This window comes from Salarias fasciatus, chromosome 10 (assembly GCF_902148845.1).
Source record: "Salarias fasciatus chromosome 10, fSalaFa1.1, whole genome shotgun sequence".
Taxonomy (NCBI): domain Eukaryota; kingdom Metazoa; phylum Chordata; class Actinopteri; order Blenniiformes; family Blenniidae; genus Salarias; species Salarias fasciatus.
In genome coordinates, this window is record NC_043754.1 from 17,510,027 (window position 1) to 17,534,050 (window position 24,024).

The 24,024-nt window shown below is 41.8% G+C and overlaps 1 protein-coding gene across 2 annotated transcripts in view; it reads left to right on the forward strand.

Moving 5' to 3' along the window:
* The first annotated feature begins 2,516 nt into the window (after positions 1 to 2,516).
* The window catches only part of mtnr1bb (melatonin receptor 1Bb), a 52,509-nt gene continuing 31,001 nt past the window's right edge, over positions 2,517 to 24,024 (forward strand). For both annotated transcript variants that reach the window (XR_003932346.1, XM_030101804.1), the window contains exon 1: positions 2,517 to 3,452. Coding sequence is in view for 1 of the 2 variants with exons in the window: in XM_030101804.1 (XP_029957664.1) it covers positions 3,245 to 3,452 (208 nt within the window). In the remaining variant the exon portion in view is untranslated. The remainder of the gene's footprint in view (positions 3,453 to 24,024) is intronic.

Here is a 24,024-nt window from a genome sequence, read left to right on the forward strand (position 1 = left end):
ACAATCTTAACACACTACATTGTGCGACAAACACACCTTGGAGGCATGGAGAAGGCAAATATCTCAGTCGGAATGTGTGCATGCATGCGTACGCGCTGTGCAGGCTTACGCGTGCACGCACGTGCATGAATGTGTGTAAGACAGAGTGATAACTACAAATAAAAACGACTCAATCATTTCCAGCGTCAGATTAGATGAAAAAGTACAGCTTTTTTTTTGACACACTGATAAAAAAAATAAATAAAATGCTGACCTGTATGATGTGATCTGGCAAAGATCCTATTTATAAAATTAATGTTTCGAAATAATATTAAAAAACAAACCATTATTATCAGTTCATATATGATGCTGACACCACATTTGACCCACATCAGGCTATAAATAAAGACAAAGAGCAAGCAGCCAAAAAGCTGCTCTGGCTGTTGTACAGTATCCATGCATTGAGGCGAATGAATACACCAGCCGCAGTAATATTGCACAAACCATTACAATTTCAATTTCACTCAAATACAACGCGACAACAGTTGCAGCCAGCAGCCATCTGAGCAGCTCTGTTCGGGAGTAGTTTGGCACAGTTCTACTCCGAGCTGCACAGTAAAGTGAGCCGTTAAGTGAAAATACTGAACTGCTTCTGGCACAACTGCAATAAAATAAACGCATCCATTCAATAGTTGTCAAGACATTTAATTAAAACCCAAAAACAACTTCGACCTAATGGTGGGGCTGAAGGCGAAACCAGCAGAGATTGCAACAGTCAGTGAGATTCATTCTCTGCATTCTCTGTACACAATGAATGTGTGAACCCAAATGATTGTGCCTCTTCATCTCTGTCTAGATTTGCCCAAAAGATCCCCACAAAGCCACAAATCTTCAGGAAACACATTTTAATCTGAGAACTGTGTCATAATAACTGCAACATCTCTCAGCTTCAGAACTTTTATCAATTATTTTGCACTGCATCCAAGCCTGCAACTCAAATAGGCTTACACTTGTTACATTACTTCCAAAAACTCTTCTGAAATAGGAAAAAAAAAAGAAAGAAAATACAGCACATGCCAACAGTGCTGCCTGGCTATTTTCCCTTGTTTTCTTTACACTCTGCTCTCCAGACATTTGTTTTGAAGGCACCATCTGGTGATTTTTCACCAAGCTCTTAGCAGAACTCTGTCTTTGGAAAACAAAGACTGTTATCAATGTTAATAAAGCACGTTGTCTCACAGAAAACAGCTCAAAAGAAGAGGGACGAGTGAGCCCTGGCTCTCGTACAGGGCGGCTATGACATGGAGTAGCTGTGGACAGTGTGTCAGATCATTGTTCCTCCTCTTTCCCATTTCGGTGATCATTGTCACAACACCATGCCTCACTGGTATAAGTAAGTGCTGATGTGTATTGAAAGAGAGGGAAAACACTGTAATGTAACTTTGGATTCAGTGAAGCACACCAAGTGAGCTTAGTAATATAAGAGGGTAAATTTTTCAATTAGAAGATCCATGTACTGGACTCCATACAATCAAGGCCATTGATTTTCCCGATGGCGTACCGCAGCCATCCAGCCCATGTCCCTATTGTAGGGTTTTTTTTGCCGATATTCAAACTGTTTGTGGCGATCCGGCCGACCTCCACAGTCAGAGCTGTCTGTCTCCTGGTCATCACATCAGGCCTCTGGAACACATCACCCTGCTTTGAGGCTGACAGTGGACCACTCTAATCTCTTCCTGCTGCTGCGCTTGAGGGCATCCGCTGCAGCCATATCCAACGCAGAAGAGTTAAACAAGAGAGCGGGGCTGGCCTCAATGTGTCACCACCGGCACTGACAGTATTGATGACATACGAATCGTCTGGATCTGTTGGGGAGCGCCACCGTGCAGCTGCCACCAGTTTCCCACGCTGGGGATGAGTGGGATTACATTACCACCCCCCAAAGGTGGTCTGTATGCACAAAGTGAATCAAAGTCAGGGGCTCGAACACGGAAACCTGTTGGAGGTATTCACAGAAAAGATATTGATTCAGTCAATACAGTGTTGTAAATGAAATACAGCGGTTTGATGATTAGGCTTTGATGAAAATTTGAGGACATAAAAGCTGTTTTTTTTTTTTTTCTTTTTAAGTGCTTGCTGGTAACTTCAAAAATCTACTAAATAAAAATGCTTGACTTTTTTTTTTTTTCCCCCTTTGATTATTTAATTCCTGAAATGTCCTTACCTTCATCTGTGGCCAGTATGCTTCTCATAAGTCACAGTGTGTGCTGATTGGACTTCCCAGGCCGACCTACATCTGTGTGCACACTTATAGAGAATCCTCCCAGCATTGTGCTCAGATCAAAGACAGATTCTGGGAGGTCACACTGGGAAATAGGCTGGGGAAAATGAGGCAAATCTTTGTTTGCAGGCACACCTCTCCATAGGGGGAGATGAAGAGAGAAAGTCCAAACAGGAAGAGAGGAAAGAGAATTGGGGAGACACTTAAAGCCCAGTCGGAATCGCACGCTTTGTTTGTGAAAGCGCGTCTCCCCGCGTCCCCACTCTGTGGATTTCTCCACATCCTGATGTGCGCCTGACTGAGGGCATCGCTCATATTTGTTACAGCGCTGCCTCGCCAAGCACAGCGATTGCGGCGTATTTCAGAGCATGGCAAGGGCATCAGGAATGGTTAGGAAAGACAGTTTGTTTCTCCGTTTGCTCAGAGGATAGCAAATTGAATCAGGAGAAATCCCGAGGCGGTACAATGGTTTGACATTTTAAAGAGAAATCGCCTTTTTATTTTCCTCCTCCAACGTGGGCGCACGCAGACGGTGAGAGTTAGAGATGCCAACGAGCAAGCAAAGGACACCAGGAAGATGAAGATATGAATTATGAGGGATGTGTATTTTTTTTTATTCTTCTTTTTTTTAGTTTGCTTTTAGATTTTTCTGTCTAAACGACAAGTAATTTACATTCCCCGCCAGGCAGGAGGTGTGGCAGAGTCGCGTGTCCGAGCGTTCGGCGGCACATGGATGGATGGATGACTTTTGCAAGAAGATCTTGAGAGAGTCGGGAGTCGGTGTAACTTTATATGTGCATTTCACACGTCATTAGGACTAATCGATGACTCATTTCATCGCCTTTAAGTAGCGGACTTTACGCGCGCTCGCGGAACTCGTCGGGGTGCGCTCCATGATTCGTTCGGGACACGCCGGTACCGACGGTACCTGCGGGACATAATACACGGCTGGGACTCGGAAGCAGCTTCGGCTGTGGGCCAGTGATGCCGGACGCGTTAGCACTCATAAAGAACCGGACAGAGCCGAGGTTGGGCCAGCTGGAGCGCACCCTGGCCACGGAGGGGAGCGCCCGCCCCGCCTGGGTCATAGCCATCCTGGCCAGTGTTTTGATCTTCACCACGGTGGTGGATGTGCTGGGAAACCTGCTGGTTATCATCTCCGTCTTCAGGAACCGTAAGCTGAGAAACTCCGGTAAGAGATCTGCTTGACAGTGGGTCGATTTTTCTACAAGTGTCCAACAAAAAGGTTGAACGAACTCAACACCCGTATTATTTTAGGGGGGCAAAAAGACTGCCGCTCCTCTGCACCACTCCCATTACTATGTTTGGATGAATTTGTGGTTTAATATAGTGCAGATCAAGCTTTGAAGTCCATTACTTTGTTTCACCTCTCTGCGCTGCTGGTGCGCTTTTACCGCTCCGCGCGCTTTGCTCCATAATGTCGCTGTGTGTGTTTTATCACCGCCTCTAAACTACAAGTAGAGATTTTATCACAACTCACAAAAGAAAACAGGTCTTTTTTTTTCAGGTAATGTATACAATGTGGACAGTGTCTACCTCATCATATGCGCCTGCTTGAAAAATCAAATCAACTGTAACAGTGCGACTGTTTGGCAGCATCTTCTGCCACCAGAGTCATGTTCAGGCTGTGAGGCTTCGACACATAAACAAGGTATATTTGTGGACACAATGATTTTCACTTTCTAGTTTTGAAATAGTACTGTAAGGCTCTGCTGGCCACATGTCTCCACAACTGTATAGCTACAGTATTTCAATGAAGCTGATTCTTAATCTAGATTTATGTCATATGCCCTCAGAATTAAGGTTTTATTCCCACCCCACTCTGTAATGCACTCAAGTTAGGCACATTTGAGTTCAAATGAACAGGGGTACAATAGTGTCTGATGAACATATTCTGACATGAATGTGTCAAATTACCGTGCAGCCGGTCCTATGCAGCATTTCAGTGAAAGGTAATCTACCATCACACAGCATGGGAGAACTCTTTCAGCCAGCCCTCAGTGTCAGGTGAAATAAAAACAGAGATGAAAATCATTTCAATGCTTTTTCAATAAACTCAGTGAATCATGCACTTTATTTTATTGTTTGAGGTTCACTGCCATTATTATTACACAACTGAGTAAGAATGATGGAACTAAACCACATATAAATTAGTATTTTGGGGAAAAAAAATGCTTAAAGACAAAGATGACTTAAAGCAAGATGGTTTATGCAGTTTAGTGTGCCACACTGTGCTGACTGTCTATTTTGTGCTTTATCAGGTAACAATTAGGGCAGAAATTGTGCATTTATTTGCATATTCCATAAATCAGCAAGTCTTTTTCTGCTGGTAAGATGTAACCCGGAATGTGTTTTCCTTTTTTTTTTATTCAGTGTGAGAAAAACCCTATGGGTTTGTCAAAGCTGCAACCTTTCATTTAAGAACGACGTAAAGATGTCCTTGAGTTTGTTCAGATAGAAAATATTTTTATTTGGGCATGTTCTTCTTTCAGTCACATGGACACGGTGATCACTGGCATATTTGAATGCATCCCTTTTTTCAGACTCCCACATTCTGTGCTCTAGCATTTTTTTTTTTTTTTTTTTTTTTTTTGTAAACTAAGGTTTAGGTAAGGATCATCTTATTCATAGCTCTGAACTGCCCTGAATCAAGGTCATTTATTGATTGGAGGTGTTAAAAAAAATGGAATTCAACAAGTTAAGAAATGGAAAAAAAAGGTGTTTATTTACAGGGCCAATATGGAAAGTGTGATTTTATTTGACTACCGTGGCCGTAACATATTTTGTAAATGATTATTACGCACAGTGACAGACTTTAAAAAGCTGCATTTACAGAGTTTAAAGTAATCCAGTTGAAGTCTTCCCACTTCTTCAGTGAATGAGACTGAGGTTATGACTTGTTGATTGCTGTAACCATTGGCACGTTTGATGTCATTAACAGCGGCACTTTGTCAGTTTTACTCATGGAATCCCTCCACAGACTCTTTTGAAATGTGAAACGTGCATAATCTTCAGTGAAGGCTCCGATGATACAGTGTACAGTATGTACTGGTAAATGCAGTTAAGTGGCCCAGGTGAAAATAATTGGCAACATTTTCCGTCCTGCATGAATGTCAACCAAACTTGTGCTTGTCGGCTGCATGTTTGAGGAACTTGTTGATTTTAATCAGTAATTAATGAATTTGCTTACTCAACACACAAGACAAAATATAACGTGATTTAAGTTTGACATCTCGGGTGTCATGGGTCAACCTTTCTTTATCCTTTTCCTGATTTTAGCACCTTTCTAAAGTCAACAAAGAGCACACTCGACCACACTTTATTCAGGACATTTGTTCAGTTGGATGTGAGGAACATTTTTTCTGCATTAAATTCTGCTTTTACAAAGATTGTTTTTTCTTGAGAACGCAATGAGTTTTTTTTTTTCTCAACTTTATGTTCTTTCTTGAGGTTGTACTTTGCAGTGGTCTTTAGTTGTGCTGCATAATTTCAAGACGAGTTCCTGGCATTCAGAACTCCTCATGCTCGTGGAGTGACCCACATTTTAGAAAATGCCTGGCTCAAAAGCAAGTTGGACTGGACAGATTGTCAGTCCACACAGGGTTAACACAAAGACACAGGCAGTCACCCACACATACTTTCACAGCCAATTTACAGTCACCAATTAACCTAACATGCATGTGTTTGGATTGTGGGTGGAAGCTGGAGTACCTGGAGAAAAAACCCACGCAGCACACAGAGTGCATGCAACCTCAACACAAAAAAGGCTTTGTTGGCCCTGTGGGCTCAAACCAGAAGCCTTCCTGCTGTGAGAGGACGCTGCACCATGTCCCACCCTCAGGGTAAACAAAAGAGTGAGATATGTTCATATTCATATAAGTAATTACCTTCGCTGATGGCCATAAACCTGAACAATGAGAGCCTTGTAAAAGGCAGGATGTACGGTGGGGCTCGCGGACAGTTGGATAGTTAAAAAGTCTGGCGAATAAAATGGCCTTAGCGGGTATGTTTGGAAATATTCTATGTATTTATGTTTTTTTCTGCTCACAGGTGCACTTCTGCCTTAAAGCCGATCGCTCTTAACTCACGCTGCCCACTCGGCAGTTCAGAAAGCACGCTGAACCCACATCCGTGAACTCAAAGGACGGCTACTGTATACTGAACAACCCACTCAACTGTTAAGATGGGAAAACACCTGACTTAGTACTTCACCAGTCACAGTGGGAGCGTAGCGTAGCATATGATTCCTCTCTACAGGTGTCATCGCTTCGCATAAATCCCTGCCGGCACTGTGGACAAAGTAAAATAACCGATAAGTATATTATTTTAACAGGCGCTCACCCTGTCACATTCCTGCCTAGCCACACTTTTTATATATGCAGTCTAAACTATGCTTCTGAGACATAATTCAAGATATTTGTGAATCTCAGAAGACGGGACCCTGAGATGTGTTCATGCAAATTGCTTTGGGATGGAAGAGGAGTAGCACATTACCTTTTGGTTCCTCACTTTTCATAATACCTCTCTGTTTGATTTTAAGGGCTCATTCTCTGTCATCATGTGCTATTGTATATCAGCAAGCATGCGTCACAAACACACAGGCCACCAGCATGCTCCCATGATCCATTAGAGCCACTTGCCATGAAATCTTTTCTTTTTCGCATTTTAACAGTAAAAGTTGTGATTTCAACAAAAGCTCTTTCACAGGATGATTTTTTGGGGGGGGTGGGGGGGGGGGGACAACACATTCAGGAAAATACAACACAGCAAAGCTACAAATGCTACCTTGATATTTTGCCTTCATGTACTACCTTGTACATTTGTGTGGGGCAGAGGTTTTTGTCCCCCGAGATTTGTCTTTGAAGGCGCTTAGGTGTTGCAAACCTTCAAAGAGCGTTAGACAGGATCACACATTACAGAGACTCTCTTCAAAGAGACTTTATTTACATCATAACCCCCCCCCCTCCCCCCGACTCCCACCCACACCCCCAATTCCTTCTCCAGCTACTTTTCTCTAAAGCCCTCTGCCTGTACAGAATCATGCCTAAAATATTCCTTAGTTAAGACTGAGCCTTCAAAAAAAAAAAAAATGTTTCTACACAGTGCTGAGTTTCATAAGCAGCTGCTCACCGCCTGCCTCTATCCAAGGTGCTGAAGCCCGAAAAACCTGAATCATGTATCAGCATCTGTGGTGCTGAACACTCAAATCTGAGTTCTTGATCAGTGTTTTCTTATCATCATTAGTTATAGTGTCTAAGTGCCTGAATATCAGGGGTGTGTATCGGGAGAGGCGTCACGATATGACATGCATCACGATACTTGGGTCGCGAAAATACGATGTATAGTCATATTCTATGCAGTTAACTGAAAAAATAGAAATAGAGGTAGCACAAGTTGCACTATATTACCAGGTGATATCGATCATTCACAGAGGGCAAATTGAGCCCAAACTATTTGACTGAAAATGTCTCAAAGTAACAGTCATTCTGTTTTTCCTGAAAAGTACAATGAAAGTTTTATCACCTGCAGCAGGTACAGCGAACTCACACAGTAACTGAAACATGAGGGGTTTTGTTCTGAGTCCACTAGAGTGGAGGTTCGGAAGCCCTACTGTATCCACAGCGCATTTAAGACATGAATCATTATATATATATATATATATATATATATATATATATATATATATATATATATATATATATATATATATATATATATATATAAAAAACTATACGAGCTGTTAAACAAATATTATATTGGGCATCTGAGCATTGCGATATGTTGCCATATCAGTATTTTTTCACATCCCTACTGAATATGCCAGTGATGTTTTTTAAACGCTGGTGAAAACGTGTTGCACATCCTCTTGCCACAGCCATGGCTCCATGACTCATCTTGCAAAGCGTCATTTTTGCTGAGTTTCTGCTGCCTTGGATCGAAAAATATTGATACACTGCGTTTGTTTGGAATTTCCTCGACCAGCTCTGCAGACGCCATCGTCACTCACGCCGCTCGCCAGCTCGTGTGCTACTGTGGGCAGATAGGATGCACATATGGCTTTGACAATGCGGGCTGATTAGTTAGCAACGCTGCACAACACACCGACTCCACTGGATAGAACGCTTTATCAGTCAAAGATGAAAGCTGTGTCGATACTGGCGGTGCAATATGGCCGTAAAGGAAAACCTATACTATCACTAGTAGAACAGCTGCAGGAATGTCTTTAGAAACAGATTTCATACACAATTTATTTTTTATGCAACATGCACTTAAAAACTATACGGTGATGAGTCAGTCACAATGCCGATTGATTCTTTTATTATTCTAAACGCATGGGTTTACACTTGATGGCAGAATGATCTATCTAAACTGGTTTTACTATGACTCCTTAAGCTATACAAAGTGCTTTGTATGAAGTAAAATGCCCGAGTTCAACAAGTAATTCATAGCTCCTAAACCAGCATATGGAGGAGAGACGGATGAATACTGGCTGCACGTGCTTTGCGAAGATGAAATTAAAACACTGTTTGTACAGACCTGGTCAAAAGCACTTCAATTGTATAATGTAAAACATAAAGATTGAAGTGTGCCGGCATTAGAAAGAGAAGTGGCAATAACAGATGGTACTATAAATGCAAATTTGGATATTGAATAAAAAGAATAGCTTTAAGTCTTGAGAGGCCTTGCATGTCCAAGATGACAACCATTTCAAATATAATGCAACAACAACACAAAAGGCTTTTAAAGAAGAAAAAAAAAACACATCATTATGACTTGCCTACAGATGACCCTGACTTGAGTGTCGCAGAGAAAGCAGAAAAACAAAACTTTTATGTTAAGAGCTACGGAAAGGAATAATCAGAGAATTTCACATTTATACTGAGATTTACCAGATACTCACCATATTCACCCTGAAGAAGAAAGTGTTATGAAAAGTAAAATTTGACATACATCATGTTGAAACTCAATATAAAGGATTGGAATTACTATTTTTTTGCACTGAAGTTGTCTTTGCAGGCTCACCCATGTAAAAGCCAATGTCGCTAAAAAAAAACAGAACAAAGTTGGTATCGCGCTATGTGACCCTAACTCAGGCAAAGCAGTAAAGAAGAAGGATGGCTAGAACGCCATGTTATCAATGACTCATAGCTCAGTTCTAATCTCATTAAAGCTGCTAAAACGACCCCCCCCCCCCCCCCACCAACGCACATGCACACACACGCACAAGTACAAAAGGCTGTCAGCGGGCGTCAGCTCCAGCTTTTGCATCAATGAGGAGTTGTGCAGTTGGACCGAGGTGCAGCCTCGTCCCAGCAGCGCTGCCATGTCAGCAGGATCTCCGCTGCTCCAGTTGCATATAGAGCATCATCCAGGCGTCTGTTCTTTAGAGTTCATTAAGTCCAAATGTGTTGCTCTGTCCTCTTTCCTCACTATGCTAAAACATTAATACTCAAAGTCTGTAGTACAGTAAATCCCACGGCGACTTTGTCTAAGGTATCTATTGTTTCATGGTTAAATCATGAAAAAGGAGCTAAAATATGGATACAGCAGAGAGAAACCTTTAAAATCACAGATACATGTGCGATCAGTCTGATTTAAAGTCACACCAACCTTTTCTTACAACTCCTATTATTGCCATTTCAAAAAAAAAAAGAAGCAGGTATTCATGGCTACGACTGCCTATAAATGTATCTGAAGGGCTGGAGGTATGTGAGAAATTTACAAGAGTGACCAGAGAAAGATGAGAGACAAGCGAGACAGGGAGAGGACTTGTGTTGAGTCGATAATGAACAAATTCAGCTTTTTGGTTTTACATTTCACATCTTTGCATTTTAGGCATTCAGCTGACACATTAATCCAGAGTCTCTGCCAGTGAATAAGTATGGGGGATTTCTACGTCTTGCGCGAAGACATTTTGACAGGACATACAGCTTTTGGCAGACTACTGCCGACAAACTCCCTGAATACTAACGCCATCCCTGCAGCCCTGTCTATACCCATAAATGTTGCTTCATGTACATTAACTGTCAGCCCGAGCAGGAAGCCATTTCCAACTATGACTTAAGTGATTTCAGAAGAATTAACAGTGACATGTCTCCTTTTTGTGACTGAGGAACAAGTAATTTTTTTTTTTTTTTTTTTTAATGTCAGCTAAAATTAGGATTAGATGTTATTAAAAAAAAAGTGGATAACAACCCCAATTTTACTGGTAAAATAATTATAACAAGATTCAATTTGCAGCTAATGTTTAGTTTATTTGTTGTTGTTGTTTTGTTGTGTTTTTTTTTGCATTTTGTATCACAAAACCAGTGACTGGCAGCCTTCACCTCGCCACCTCAGTGGTATATCCACTATTATTCCCACTGCACGTATCTCACGCAGTGTACAAATTGCTGAAACTAAGACTTTAGCCGGGCAAAAATCCCTGCAGCCTGATCCTGCCTCTTTTCCTCACCTCCTCGGTTCAAAATGGATTTTAATATTCCGCTCATCACTTTTAAACCACAGTTTTGCCCTTCTTTTCCACTATGACCCAGTAGGCATTCTTCTCAGATCCTCGGCTCATTCTGGTTTCTACTATAATTCATGCCTTTAACCAAGGTTTTCTTTTTTTTTTGCCACGGGGGCACTCAGTGTTGGATTTTCATTCATTAGAATCAAAGCAGGAGGTAGGCCAGCCGTACAGGTCGCCAGCTATATTCAGATGTACCTTATTTGAGAGCAGCTCTCTAAACTTTGAGCTGCAGCGAGAAGTTGAAAAAAAGTTCACCAGACCAGACAGCTGAATTCAGGTTCATAACAAGCACCCGGCGACCCTATCGGAAACCTTTTCATGTGCATAAACAGAGGAGATGGAGGAAAGCACGTGGGGAGTGAGAGTTCACAGAGCACATGAAATGGAAATGGAGGAATGTTAAGCTGTAGCTCAGAAAGAAAGAGGGGAGGGGGGATTAGACGCAGGGGCTTTTGTTGCTAGTTTGATTTGAATTAATCCATTTTTATTTGATACTGAATCATTTGGATTTGCGCATGAAAATTGCATTTGACATCCCATTATACATCCCATTGTGACAAATATTAGCCACTCAGTCTGGTTTCATTATGTATTTTCATGTAGAATCCATAGGGGAGCTGAGTTACCACTGATCTATAATGCATGGGAGAAGAGTGTCTGCTGGGATTTGGGGGATTTTCTGTATGTGTTAGGCTTCGCCATATAATTCTTTCATCATCTGGCTTTACTGTTTTTTTCCGCTTTTTTTCGTGGGTGAGTGTCTTACCCAGTGAGTATTTAGGCAGAAGTGAAGGTTGGACATGACTGGTGGGGATGTTTTCAGCAGCATTAAGTGCTCCGGGAGTCCTCTCCTGCCTGAGCTGTGCCCAGGCACTGTCCTGTGTCTTTTGGGTGAAGCAAGACTTCTGTAATTCCCTTGAACACAGACAGCTGGATAAAGGAAACCGGAGGAGCTCACACAAGTGAGATGGAGGAGAGCAAGCACAGACAGGGAGAGGGGGGAGAGAGGGAGAGGCGGGTGAGGGTGTATAATCAGAACGAAAGGTTCAGAATCAGCTCAAAAACAGAACAAAATGATAAGGACACAGCCTATTACATATAGAGAGACATCCCCGACATTTAGATAAGGGAGCACCAAAATCCCTTACTATGAGAAGTAGAGAGTGATGCAGCGTTGGAGATGTGCAGCCAAGACAATGTAAGACCCACTGTCATGTGTCATCAGTCACCCAGCCGTCGTCGGTACTTTTGTATTTGGATGGGGGATGATTCAGTAGCACAAGTTTGCGCATACACATGCACACAGCAACCGACTGAGTGATCTCCTTTAATCTTACCATGAAAGCGATAGATTGACCAATCGGTCATTTTATTCTCGCATTCCTTATCCAATCATGTCATTTCTACTCCATATCCATAATGCATGCATTGTGATAATTTGAAGTGCATTACGTAACCGTTTCTGAAAACCCTCCGGCAGCAGTGGGTGAAGAGGTGGAAGAAGCAAGGGATTTGCTGCGAGAGAAGGAGGAGGAAAAAGAATGAAAAGGGGGGAGGGAGGTGAAATAGAGAAGATATGAAATATCACAGGCAATCTACAATGAGAGAATGAGAGTAGAAAGAGGGGGAGGGAGGTGTCGGCGAGTAGTGCTGAACCGTATTCGTACAGACGACTCCGTAAACACGGCAGACAGGCGGATTGTTTGCAGGCAGGCGCAGCGAGAGACAGAGAAGCGGGAGGGAAGTCACTTCGTAATCCACTCTTGGACGCGACCCGACAGAGATGCAGATGAAGATGGTGAATGTACATAAAGGCTTAGAGGCCAGATGTGAAAAGCACAAAGCTGATTTTTTTTAATGCATCTGTGAAGGTATTTGGGGTTGTTTAGAGATACATGCTTGGCTGCAGGGGAAATAATTAGTTGTTTGGGAGTGACGGCAAGGGTACTTACTGTGTGCAGGAAGGTGTTGAGTAGTGTTTGGTTAAAGAATTTCAGAGGGAACACCACGATCTACCCTGAAATCAAATCATGCAGTGTGTGGTGAGTGAATAAACCTCAAGTGTGTCACCGGAAAAAAAGGCAAACTCTTGCTGAAGTAATTATACATGTGAAAGTTAACTGGGGCCACATGGTGGAGTAGTAATTAGCACTCTTACCTCACAGTAAGAATTTCACTGCTTTGATTTGGGAATAAGAGGTTTTTTTGTTGTTGTTGTTTGTTTTTGCTTTTTTCCCCAATGATTTTCCATTTTCTACCTACTTTCAGATTCTGAGGCTGATTGGTGACTCGAAATTCCCTTAAAGGAGTTAGGGAGGGACCGGCTTGAACCCACTTCAAGTCTGAGTTGGAAGAAGCTATCTAAATACCTGAAAACCGAACCGAACTGCGACAGTGTTGTTGTTATCGTCATTAAATCAACGATAAAGGCACAAAAAGTCCCCCACTTGCACTCTGCAACAGTCGCGTCCGATACTTAAGCCTATTAGCAGGTGGAAAAAGGCTCTAACAGCCATAATCATAGTGCTCAAAAAACTCCCATAGTACAATTATGATTGCTTTAATATTCTAATAACATGAAGCTATAATCTTACAATCATCAAGTACCGGTAATTACAACAAAATGTAAAGCTTTGTTGTTTTTTTCAAGCTCAGTACTGACAGAAAACCCACTCAGTAACAGATTAGTGGTGTCACTTTGATGTGTTGTGCCCCAGCGCTGCTCAAATCATTCAAATGTAGTCTTGTGTCACATTGGTATTTATGACACTGAGTGCCTTGCATCAAAAAAAAAAATAAATAAATAAATAAATAAATAAGTAAAGATGAAAAGTGTTTTGCTTTCACTCAACTAGCCCTTATCAAAGTTCAGCCGTTAAGATGCATGTCGTCGCAGACCTGTAAGTCTGTTCCAGAGAGAAATGTGTGTAAAGGGAACTGAATCTATTTCTGCCAGGATCACTTTGTCAAAATTTTATTACAATCCAGAAAGCATGAACATTGGAACAACAATATGCACAACATAAATACAATCCATCATTAGATAACATGACAATAATGTTGCGTTAGTAAAAGATGACTAAGGAATTACAAAGCTTTAAGCAGCAAATTGAACTTGGCGGTGTGGCTCTGTTCTGGGACCTCCCTCCCCTTCCCCACGCCTGTGGGGAAAGCCTTGAGGCAGGGAGAGCACTCCCCCCTGCCTTCCAAGTGCCGACTTGGAGGGGCACGAGGGAGGGAGAGCAGCAGCAAGAACCCCCAGAACAGAGCAAGCATCCAATTCAAGTCAGCTTATATGAGTTACCAATTTCAACCTGGTTGATTCTAGACACCTTTACAGCGCAACCCAACAGATCCACATGAGCAAGCATAAGCGACTGTGGAAAGGAAAAACTCCCTCTACAGGAAGAAACCTTTGCAGAACCAGGCTCAGAGGTGGCGGTTTTCTGCTATTCCGGTTGGGTGCAGGGACAGAAAGAGGAGATAGATATGAGCCGTCGGAACACAAGGAGGAGCTGGGGAGGAGGTGGGTACGAGCAGCGTGCAGATGACGGCCAGACACTCAGGTAGACTGGGGCGGTTTAAAAACACACCCAATAGATCAGCTGATCTGCCTGGGAGGGGAACTGATCACCTGACGTGAGGTGGTAAGGCCGCCCCTGATGCGTGGGAGCTCGGCCAGCAGCTTGACTCCGTGCCTGTCAGAACTACCGCTTCTGCTCCATTTCTGATTGATTTCAAATACCCTGAATTGAATACCTAATCAAAAGCTATTGATTTTTGAGCCTTGCATAGTCCAGTCTTTCAAGCGTAGCTGAAGATGTTCGAGACTTCAGCGGCAAAACGTGAACTTTTTCATGTATCAATCAATTTTTCTTTATTTTAAGCTTAAAAGTTTTGTAACTTTTTTTTTTTTTCTTGAGAAGCTGAACGGGCATAGACGGTGAACGAGATCAATATAATTGCTAATTTAATTGCTCATTAAGACGTGTTCAAGAAAGAGACACATTTAATAAAGCTCATGGACGAATTTTGCTAAAATCACACCAAGGTTACAAAAGAGTACGCAGAAGGGATTTCAGAATTTGAGAGTGAAAACATATAAAAAAAAAAAAAAAAAAAAAAACCAAACAAACAAAAAAAACAATCAAAGTGACTTTTCTCTCCTGGGAGGGCGACATGTCCTTGGGTTTCTGTTGGACTGTTTCACAGCTCGCGATCAGAGTGTGTTTGCGGCTCTGGTATAACTTGGCAGTCAGGACAGACGGTTTGAGCGCTGAAATGCCGAGCATCCAAAATGCCAAGTTTTCTGATCAAACACAGAAATGCCCAGAGAAATTAAAGCCCTTCAAAGGCTGCGCTCGGTCAGCTGGACGTAATTCTGTAAGTAATCATGTGGAAAGACAAAGGCGATATTTTACATAATGAAAGAGCTTTTGCCTAAAAGACCATCTTTGGTGGTTTCATAATCAATAATGCCAATAGTCATTTCTCCCTGTGTGCAGCCCAGCTTTAAAACCGACTTTTATTTTCTCAGTGTTCACTGTTATAATGATGAGCTAAGACAGCTTTCTGATTTAATCATCTGCTTTGCCTTACAGTTCAGTGTGCACTTCAAAGGTCAATCTCCGAGGACTAACCAGACTTAATGTCTGTCTGCTGCACTCACAAGAAAAGCCAGTATGCAACAGAATAACAGCATGCAACTTCACCAAATCACTGGTCCAGTGTTACCAGAATCTGTCGTCCAGACGGAGAACATTTTTGGCCCAGAAAAAGTGATACTCTGCATGACAATGCTTCCAATTGAGAAGAATTCACACTTTTTGCTTTTTGTTTTATCAGATTTTCTAACTAGAACCTGAACTCCTACTAATACGCCTCACTCCGTCTCTAAACTTTGAGGGTATCTTCTGCCTGGTAGTGTGTGCCGCTAGACTGAACAGAGCGGCATTTTTAATGTGAAGGAATAGAGGGCAAAACGGACCGGGGCCAGCGTTGTGCATCCTAAATGTGTGGAGGGGGGAGCGGAGCGTTCGGTTTGCCCGGGGGCAAAGCATCCACACAGTGCATCAGGAATGTGAATTGTCCTGATCTGAGTTCATCCCTGCACTCAAACAAAAGCTTCCAAACAGATGACAACAAATGAACTCAATCTTTTGTGAGCCCGCGATGTGCACAGTTTCTCATATGTTACGTGTCGTACAAAATATTCTCAAAGATTTCATCTGGGTTGGGAGGCAGCTTTCGCTGGATTAACAGCTTTGCAAAAGATAAACAGTTGGCAGCAACATCTCCATATCCCCAGCCTGTGCAACTGTGACCAATAACTTTTTAGTTTGCTTTTCAACTCTGCAAGCCGCCAGGTTTTTTTTTTTTTTAGTCTTAAATGAGCCAATGAAGTGACAGCCGGTTAGACTGACTGAAACTTAAATAACGTCAGGAAGATAAGTCACACAAGGCAGGGATTTTAACTATGTAAAATGTCAAAAACACTTTCCTATAATGAACACGAAAGCTTTTCAACGTGTTTCCTCAGCCAGTGTGTAAATGAACCATCACCTGGCTTTTTGTGTTCAACCATACGGACATAAATGAAATCCATATATAATTACCTGGTGTGCTTTAAACAGCACAGTGAGCACAGACTATGTCTTCCATCAGTTCAAGCAAAAGGAAAAAAAAAAAAAAAAATGCTCACAGGCCCATCAAATTGTGGTGATTTGCAAGAGAACGCACTGGTTGAACCAGACTGAGCATTTTATCCCTGCTCACATCCGCCCCGGCCAAGGAAGTCTGCTAATTCTCCTGACAAACATCCACCTCCCAACACTGGAAGTGAGTCGCAGCTCAGGAGTCTGCCGTTCCGTTTGAAAACACATCAATTGCGACAACAGGAAGACAGCTTCTGCCGGGCACACGCGGACTATATGTGGCACCGCTGCATGTTGAGGGGACATGGAGTTTAATTACAGGTGATAGAAAAACAAATTTGTACCTACAATGTGGCAGTGGAATATATTGATACTTCAAAGAATTAGTTTTGGGCTGTGCTTACTCCTCTGCACTCGCACTTCAAGTCGAATCTAGTGGCAGAGTAGCATTACTAATGTGGCATGCATGAAAGAAACAAATTCAAAGTCACTCGACAATGAACTGGAAAAGATGACATAAACCATTCATGGTGCCTATTAAAAAATTGATGCCTGAAGAAGTTGGAGTGGTAGGAAAAAGAAACAGGAATATGATCAGAAGATAATTTCATTACTAATTACACACTCCGTTATGCTCAGTGGAAAACATTACACCTTTCAGTCCGTGAGAATCAAGGTTTTATTTGGGCTTTGATGCTACTGACATTGTGATTTTGTGAGATGTTGTCAAGGAAGGTGTAAATCTTTAATTAAACCTTTTATATTTTCTACAATAGCTCCATGTATCCGTCAAGCTGTTTGCGATGTCCACATGAACGGTCAGCCTGAAGCAGAGCTGAACTCAGAATTTGTTGTGCAACAACAAGAGAAAAACAACATTTTATACCTTTTTTTTTTTTTCTAGAAACAGCCTCTGTATATTTATGCGCTGTTTTTATAATTCCACGTTTTATTGTCTTGATGAGCCAGCTAAAAAGACAGATTCTCTTCATTGGGTAGTCACAGCAAAGTCATCGTCCCGTAGTGGGACATTTGAACTCCTGATCTATGCGCGTTCATCCCTCATAAGGAAAGAAAAGCGAAGATACTCCACACGATCAACAAATAAAACGCTGACATATGCTCATTTGTGCTCCTCCTCATGCAGACTCACAAGCACACGCTCACATGCTTATCTACTGCATGTGCATCTTTTTATTCAAGGCTGAGAGGGCAAACTGCTCTCTGAGGGGGCCCTCCTATGTACATTGTACAGCAAGTTGAAGAATAATATGAGGAGGTGAAGCGTCGTGAGCGACGGGGAAGTGCTACATCTATAAAGTCTTGCTGTTGGGATTAGGTGCAGGGAGAATATATAAGAAAAAAATCACTCTCTCAGCCTTGTGGGGAGGTATCTATCTGTGTCATCCTTAAGGTCGGGTTCTGTGCAGTATCAGATGTTGTTCCTGGGATCTGTTGTAACCACTGTCTGAGTTTTGGGGTCACTGCCCCGAGTGCTCCTGGATGCCACGTCACTTTTCGCCCTCCACCCGTATTCCAGCTGTTCCTTCAACACTTGGCGCTTATCAACCTTTTTGTGCTCTTTGTTTCTGATGTTGTTGTCGGCAGGCACTGACAAATCCACCACCTTGGGTCTGATGTATGATGGTAGACATTGGACTCTATGGGCCTGTTCGTGTACGTGTGTGTTTTGAAGTGCAAAGTCTACCCCATACACAGCCCTCAAACATTTCTTGCACTTGTCGGCTGGTAATTTCTGCCACTCTTCCACTGCCGTGTGATTAAGCTGCTTTCACTTTGCAGGAGTCCATTTTTGCAATTGCAGTTTTCAGCTTTCTGAAAGTCTTACTTTTGTGGAATTTAGGTCAGAACTAATTGCCGACAGTTTAAAACTGCCATTTTTCCTTTTTATTTTATTTTTCAAGCATCCCTTTGTGCAGCCTGACGCTTTTGTTAGGTCATGATTCAGCCGAAAAACCCAAGACCTTTGCCTCAAACCTAGTTTCGCAGCGCTGTGAGTAAGAGTTTTTGTTCAAAAATGTCTCTGCAATCTCCAGATTACTTTCATTTCTGTAATACGTTCCGTGCGCCTGTAGTACCGGAGGCAGTAAAAGTAGCCCGAAAGCTTGAAAGAACTTCCACTCCTGTTTACTGTCAACAGTTAAACAAGTTGTTCTTTTCCTCAAGGGCGTCGTTTTGTGGCAACAAACAGATGCATTTCATACTCTGTCTCAGTTCGTTATCACAAAAAGACTGCAGCTTATTGAAGATTTCTTTAACAAAACGCTGCTGGTATTAGTGGTCATTATGTTTGCCTTTGCTTCAGTAGTGTTGCCCTCAGCATTCTCGAACAAAAATCCTGCTCATTTCAGTGTGCAATGTACGGTACAGACTGAAACCAGCTTTTCACCCTACTTTAGGTCAACCTGGAGTCCTTAAGATGCTGTGCGAGTATTTTATATATATCTTTAAAACGTCCTCAAAGGGCATCAGAATGTGTGTGCGCGTCCTCCACAGTCCACATGAAACTTTACACTTTTCTCACTGGGCTAGATTTCTTAATTAGCTCCCATAATTAGCTGTTCAAATGCAGTTTTTACCTTATGGTCTTTGGAAATTACTATTTTCTCTTTTTTTTTTCTGATAATAGCATTTCCAAAGCACTTGAGTGAGTCTTTAATAGTCGCTGTTGTGAGAAAATTAATTGATTCTTTGCGTTTCATGCAGAATAATCATCATCCATTGGTTAATTGAGGTCATGTAAATACTGATCATTAATAATAATGATGATAACTAAAAATTATAGAAAAAAATGATAATTTTTCATCTTTGAAGGACTAATTAATCAAAACGTGATAATTGAGTTGAACATATATCCTCACTTTTAAACCCATTCCCTGCGAAAACACATTTACTGTCATTAATGACTTTCTGTATTTTATCAAACACCCTTATCAATACGGACTCATTTTGCATTTATTTCAAAACCCTCAAAAACTCCTCACACTGTGTATCGGAGAAGCCAATGAATCTGTCCGGCTCTATACAACAGAAAGGGTTGGATAATGCTTTTATGTAGCTGCAGCAGAATGTGGGTGGCAAAAAAAAAAAAAAAAAAAAAAGCAAGCAAACAAGCCAAATATATATTTTTGCTTTTTGTTTCTCACTGCTTCCATTTCCAGTCTTCAACTTTACTACTTTTTCTCGCTCTGTTCTCGTACTGTCACAGAGAGATGCTCCAGCTTTGCACAGCAGCCAAACTGACTTCAGTTGAGACAGGCAGACGAGCATGAAGAGCATTTAGTCACCGGTGAGGACCAAAAAAAAAAACCCAAAACTGAAAGTACAAAACAGTTCAAGTGAAGGGCAATGTTCGAAATACCCACATTTTTGCAGTTTTGATGACGTTGGTCCACAGCACATATTGTAGACAGACATGTAGTGTGGTGGAGTAGGTATCAAATCAAACTTTGTAATATATATATATATATATATATATATATATATAAAAGCTGGCACAGTGCCACCTTTAAAACACACCGATGTACACAGCACGAAAAGGAAGGGAAGGAAGGCTGTGGTTTAAAACGCTGCAGCCCACGGTTGGGTAGCAGCTAGCCTAGCCGGTGAGAGGCCTGCCGGGCCCTCGGCGAGGCTGACGAGTCCTGGACGGCTGGGAACTAACAGGCAGAGCTGACAGGCACTATTCGCTCCGCAGTTACCCGCTCTTGCCAAAGAAATTACTATGTTGCTGCAAATTTCTCCATGACCTGTTATTTTTCTTTGAATTATATTGCTGACCTCAGCACAAAGAGAAAAGTGCCGACATGCGTGACAGTGAGGGGGGGGGGTGGGTGCAAAACTTTCCTCCAAGATATACTGAAAAGTAAACAAAGTGCCAAGTGGAACAAGAGGCAAGCAGGAATAATTCTTCTGGAGGTTGGCGGGGAGCTCACACCTTGAATGATGAAAAAATGGAAACACGCTGCCCCCTCAGGTTTAACAGTTCTACATGTGTGGAACTCCTCTTAACCTCTGTGCTTCACCTGTACATTACATTATGAGCATAATCTTAATTGATGACGTTACTGATCAATGTGGCGACCGCAGTGCATTTTCTGTCTGCACTTTGCCTTTCAGTTGCATTTTCCCTGGAAAAAAAAAAAAAACAGATAGTTACACTCTGGAAGCTGTGTTCACCAACGAGTTTTCATTTTCACTTGAAAATGTTATTGTGTGAGTCGGGCCTTCGAGGATTCATACACTCTTTTCTCCTCTTATATACAGGAAAGCTCGCCTTTGAAAATGTTCTTTTTTAATTTTTTTTCATTCATCAAGAGAATTGTTGATTCTTGTATAACATTTACAATAAAAAGCAGTTCAGTTTTCCACCAATTTAATATACACTTGCACTAACATACACTAATTTGGCGAGTAACGCCACAAAATAAACATTTTCACCATAAGTGAAACCGCTTTACATCAGTGGCTCATATTAAACTGGGATGAAGAAGTATTGGGGACAGCTCTATAGCAGCCATTGCATTAAATATGCAGGATGTTTAAAAGCAATAAAAAGCAGTTTATGCCTTTATATTAATGTATTTCAATAAGCACGACCACTTAAAGAATATTTAGGCAGAGTTCTTCACAGTTAAAGCCCATCCTTAAATAGTTAATGTGTTTACAGAATAGAAGTGGGAATGATGGATTGTTTATATTGGGGGAGCTGTAACAAGAATTTGTGCAGATATAAAAGTGCTCTGAGGAAAGACACTTTCAGTCTACCAATTGTGCATGGAAACACTTTTACACTCTTGCAATTAACATTAGGAGGGACGTGTCGTTAAATTCCCATCCATCATTTGCATTGTATCGCTCGATGCTTATATCCCCAGCCTGTTGGGTCTGGAGGAGCTGCTTTAATCTCAGACCCCCAGATATTATCTCCGTCCTGTGCTCCGTCAGCCAGGAAAGGCAAGTGTGGCGATGTTAGCGGGAGAAGGCGATAAACTTAAACTTCCTGTCTGGTCGTTGCCGAGTTTCGTGTGCACACGCTGGATGAACTTGAACTTCACAACACAGAGTCCTTGAAACGTCGGATGGTTCTTTACTGATTCTCCTGATCAATACTGCATTTCGACTTTGCAGTCTCTTAACTTCTGAATTTCACAGATAGTTTACCGAGAGCTCGCTCACACGCCTTTTTCCATCCTCTAAGTATAGATTTTACAATAACACTATATCAACCACAAGTCCCCCATATGTGACGCTTGCACTGAGTCACTATATGTCAACATCGAAATCATAAACAGTTAATTCAAGATAAAACAACTGGTTTTTGTGATCTCAGATATTATTTTTTTTCAGCACTATAGACAATTTAAAGTGTTTTAATGTATATGATTGACATCTTTCAAATATATCCACTTCGCTTTCCACATTGTTTTTTTTTTTTTCAACATTTTCTCTTTCCTGGCATTCATTGTATTTAGTGGCTCCGCTGCTCTTACATAACACCCTGTACTTGAAGCTGGCGCTTTCATATCAAGCTGGTTTCTCAGAACAAATGATGAGAAATCACTTGGCAGCAACCATTTTGTAGGATTTTCACATGAAAACCTGCCACGTACGGCATTATCAGTACCTGACAAGAGACAACACATTCCCAGCGCAGAACATAGAAACACTGACAAGGTATTCTTCTCACCTTCTCTTTAAGGTGCATTTAATGAAAAAGCAATTATCTTACTGAGATTTGTCTTTAGGTGTCAAGTGGAGGTTATCTGGAAATTTGTTCAGTGGCGAGAAGTGATATAGCCGCTTTACTGAGCGTTACATAATGCCCTGATTGTTCCCTGAGTTCTTTAAATAAATTCCCCGAGTAATTTATTTCAAAACTACTGCTGGTCATATTACTTTTTCAACTGATATAGCTCATATCGAACCTGATGGCTGACTGTGCCGTTCTGTGCGGGGCTTGTATGTTCCCCACGTGCCTGCTTTATTTTTGTTTTGTTTTGTTTTTTCTGTAAAGTGGCTTCCTTCCAAAATCCAAAGATATTTGTGTGTAGGGTTGATTGGTGGGACGAACTTGGCCAAAGATGCGCGCCTGTGTGGGAAAATGAACGGTACTTCTATAGCTCCTTTCATTGCTTCAGTTCAATGCAATTCACACAATCTGTCCCTCACACACACACACACACACACACACAAACACACATTCGGGGCTGACGTGCACACACCACTGGGAGCAACAGGGGGTTTGGCGTCTTGTTCGAGAACACTTTCACTCATGGACAGGGCGGGATAGGAGATACAACCACCAACCTTGGGACTGGAGGATGACCCACTTTACCACTGAGCTGCCTCAAGATTGTATTTTACTCCTGGTAGCCCTGTGATGGACTTGAGACACATCCATGATGTAATCCAGCTCTCATCCGGGCATATTATAGAGCACTATTCTAATCTGGATGAAGCAAGTGTTACGAATGTTGGTCTAACATGGAAAATAGAAACAGAACATAAAAAAAAAGTATCATCGGCTGATTTTCAGACACAACTTATAAAAATGGAGAAAAAATATGAGCACACAACATTCTTTTTTAACAATCTGACTGACTTTTGTTTGTTTTAGAAGTTAACAGGACATAAATCCCTTGAGGTTTTCTTTTAATATTGTATTTTTAAGGATAAAACATATCTGAGGTCACAGTGACTACAACCTTTAGCTTTCAGCTGCCCACATCTTAGCAGTTAATCTTTGGGCGAACAAATTTGCACATATTCCCTGAAGGTATGTTGGAGTTCTTGTGCTGACAAGAATGGGATTGACAATCCGAAAACATAATGCGTCTGACCTACATTACTGGGCAAAGGCATGAAAACATCTTTCTATGCGTTGGAGGTGGAGTTTTTAGCTTGTGTGTACTGCGTTACTGGGATTTGTTTGATTAGCAATTCGCTAATCATATGTACACCACAGAGTCCAAAAACTTTTTTGAGTTCGAGTCGCTGTAAAATGTGCTGCTTGTAGAAACAGTTTGTTTCTGCGACGGCCTCCAGTGGCCCGAGTGAGTTGAGTACTCGCTACGCGAATGCTGACTCAGCAGTTGTTTGAAAAGTCTCTTTGTTTGTATGATATCAAAAAATATAAATATATAAACAAAGCAACATATACAAGGCTGGGTTAAATGATTCATGTACTAGAAACCCACTTTGCACATCACAGAATGCGGCCGTGACACAGAAAAACATTTCGGCATCACGGCTCCTGAGGGTTTTGCTGTTTGTGTGTGTGCAGAATAAAATCACCAGCAGTAAATCTTTTTACTCATCCCTTCACCTGACAAGCTTTTTATCACACCGCTGCACTGTATCGTAATTCCTCCAATAACGTCCATATGCCCACGCTCTCGTGCAGCGTGAAGCGTGTGTTGGCCCGGCCTAGACAAACCCCCAAAGCACATGCCTCAACACAGAACAGCCATATGCACTGGCAGCACTAATTATGCAATGGCCAGACAGTGTTTGGAAGGCCAAACACCACCTCACTTCATCGTGCTTTCAGA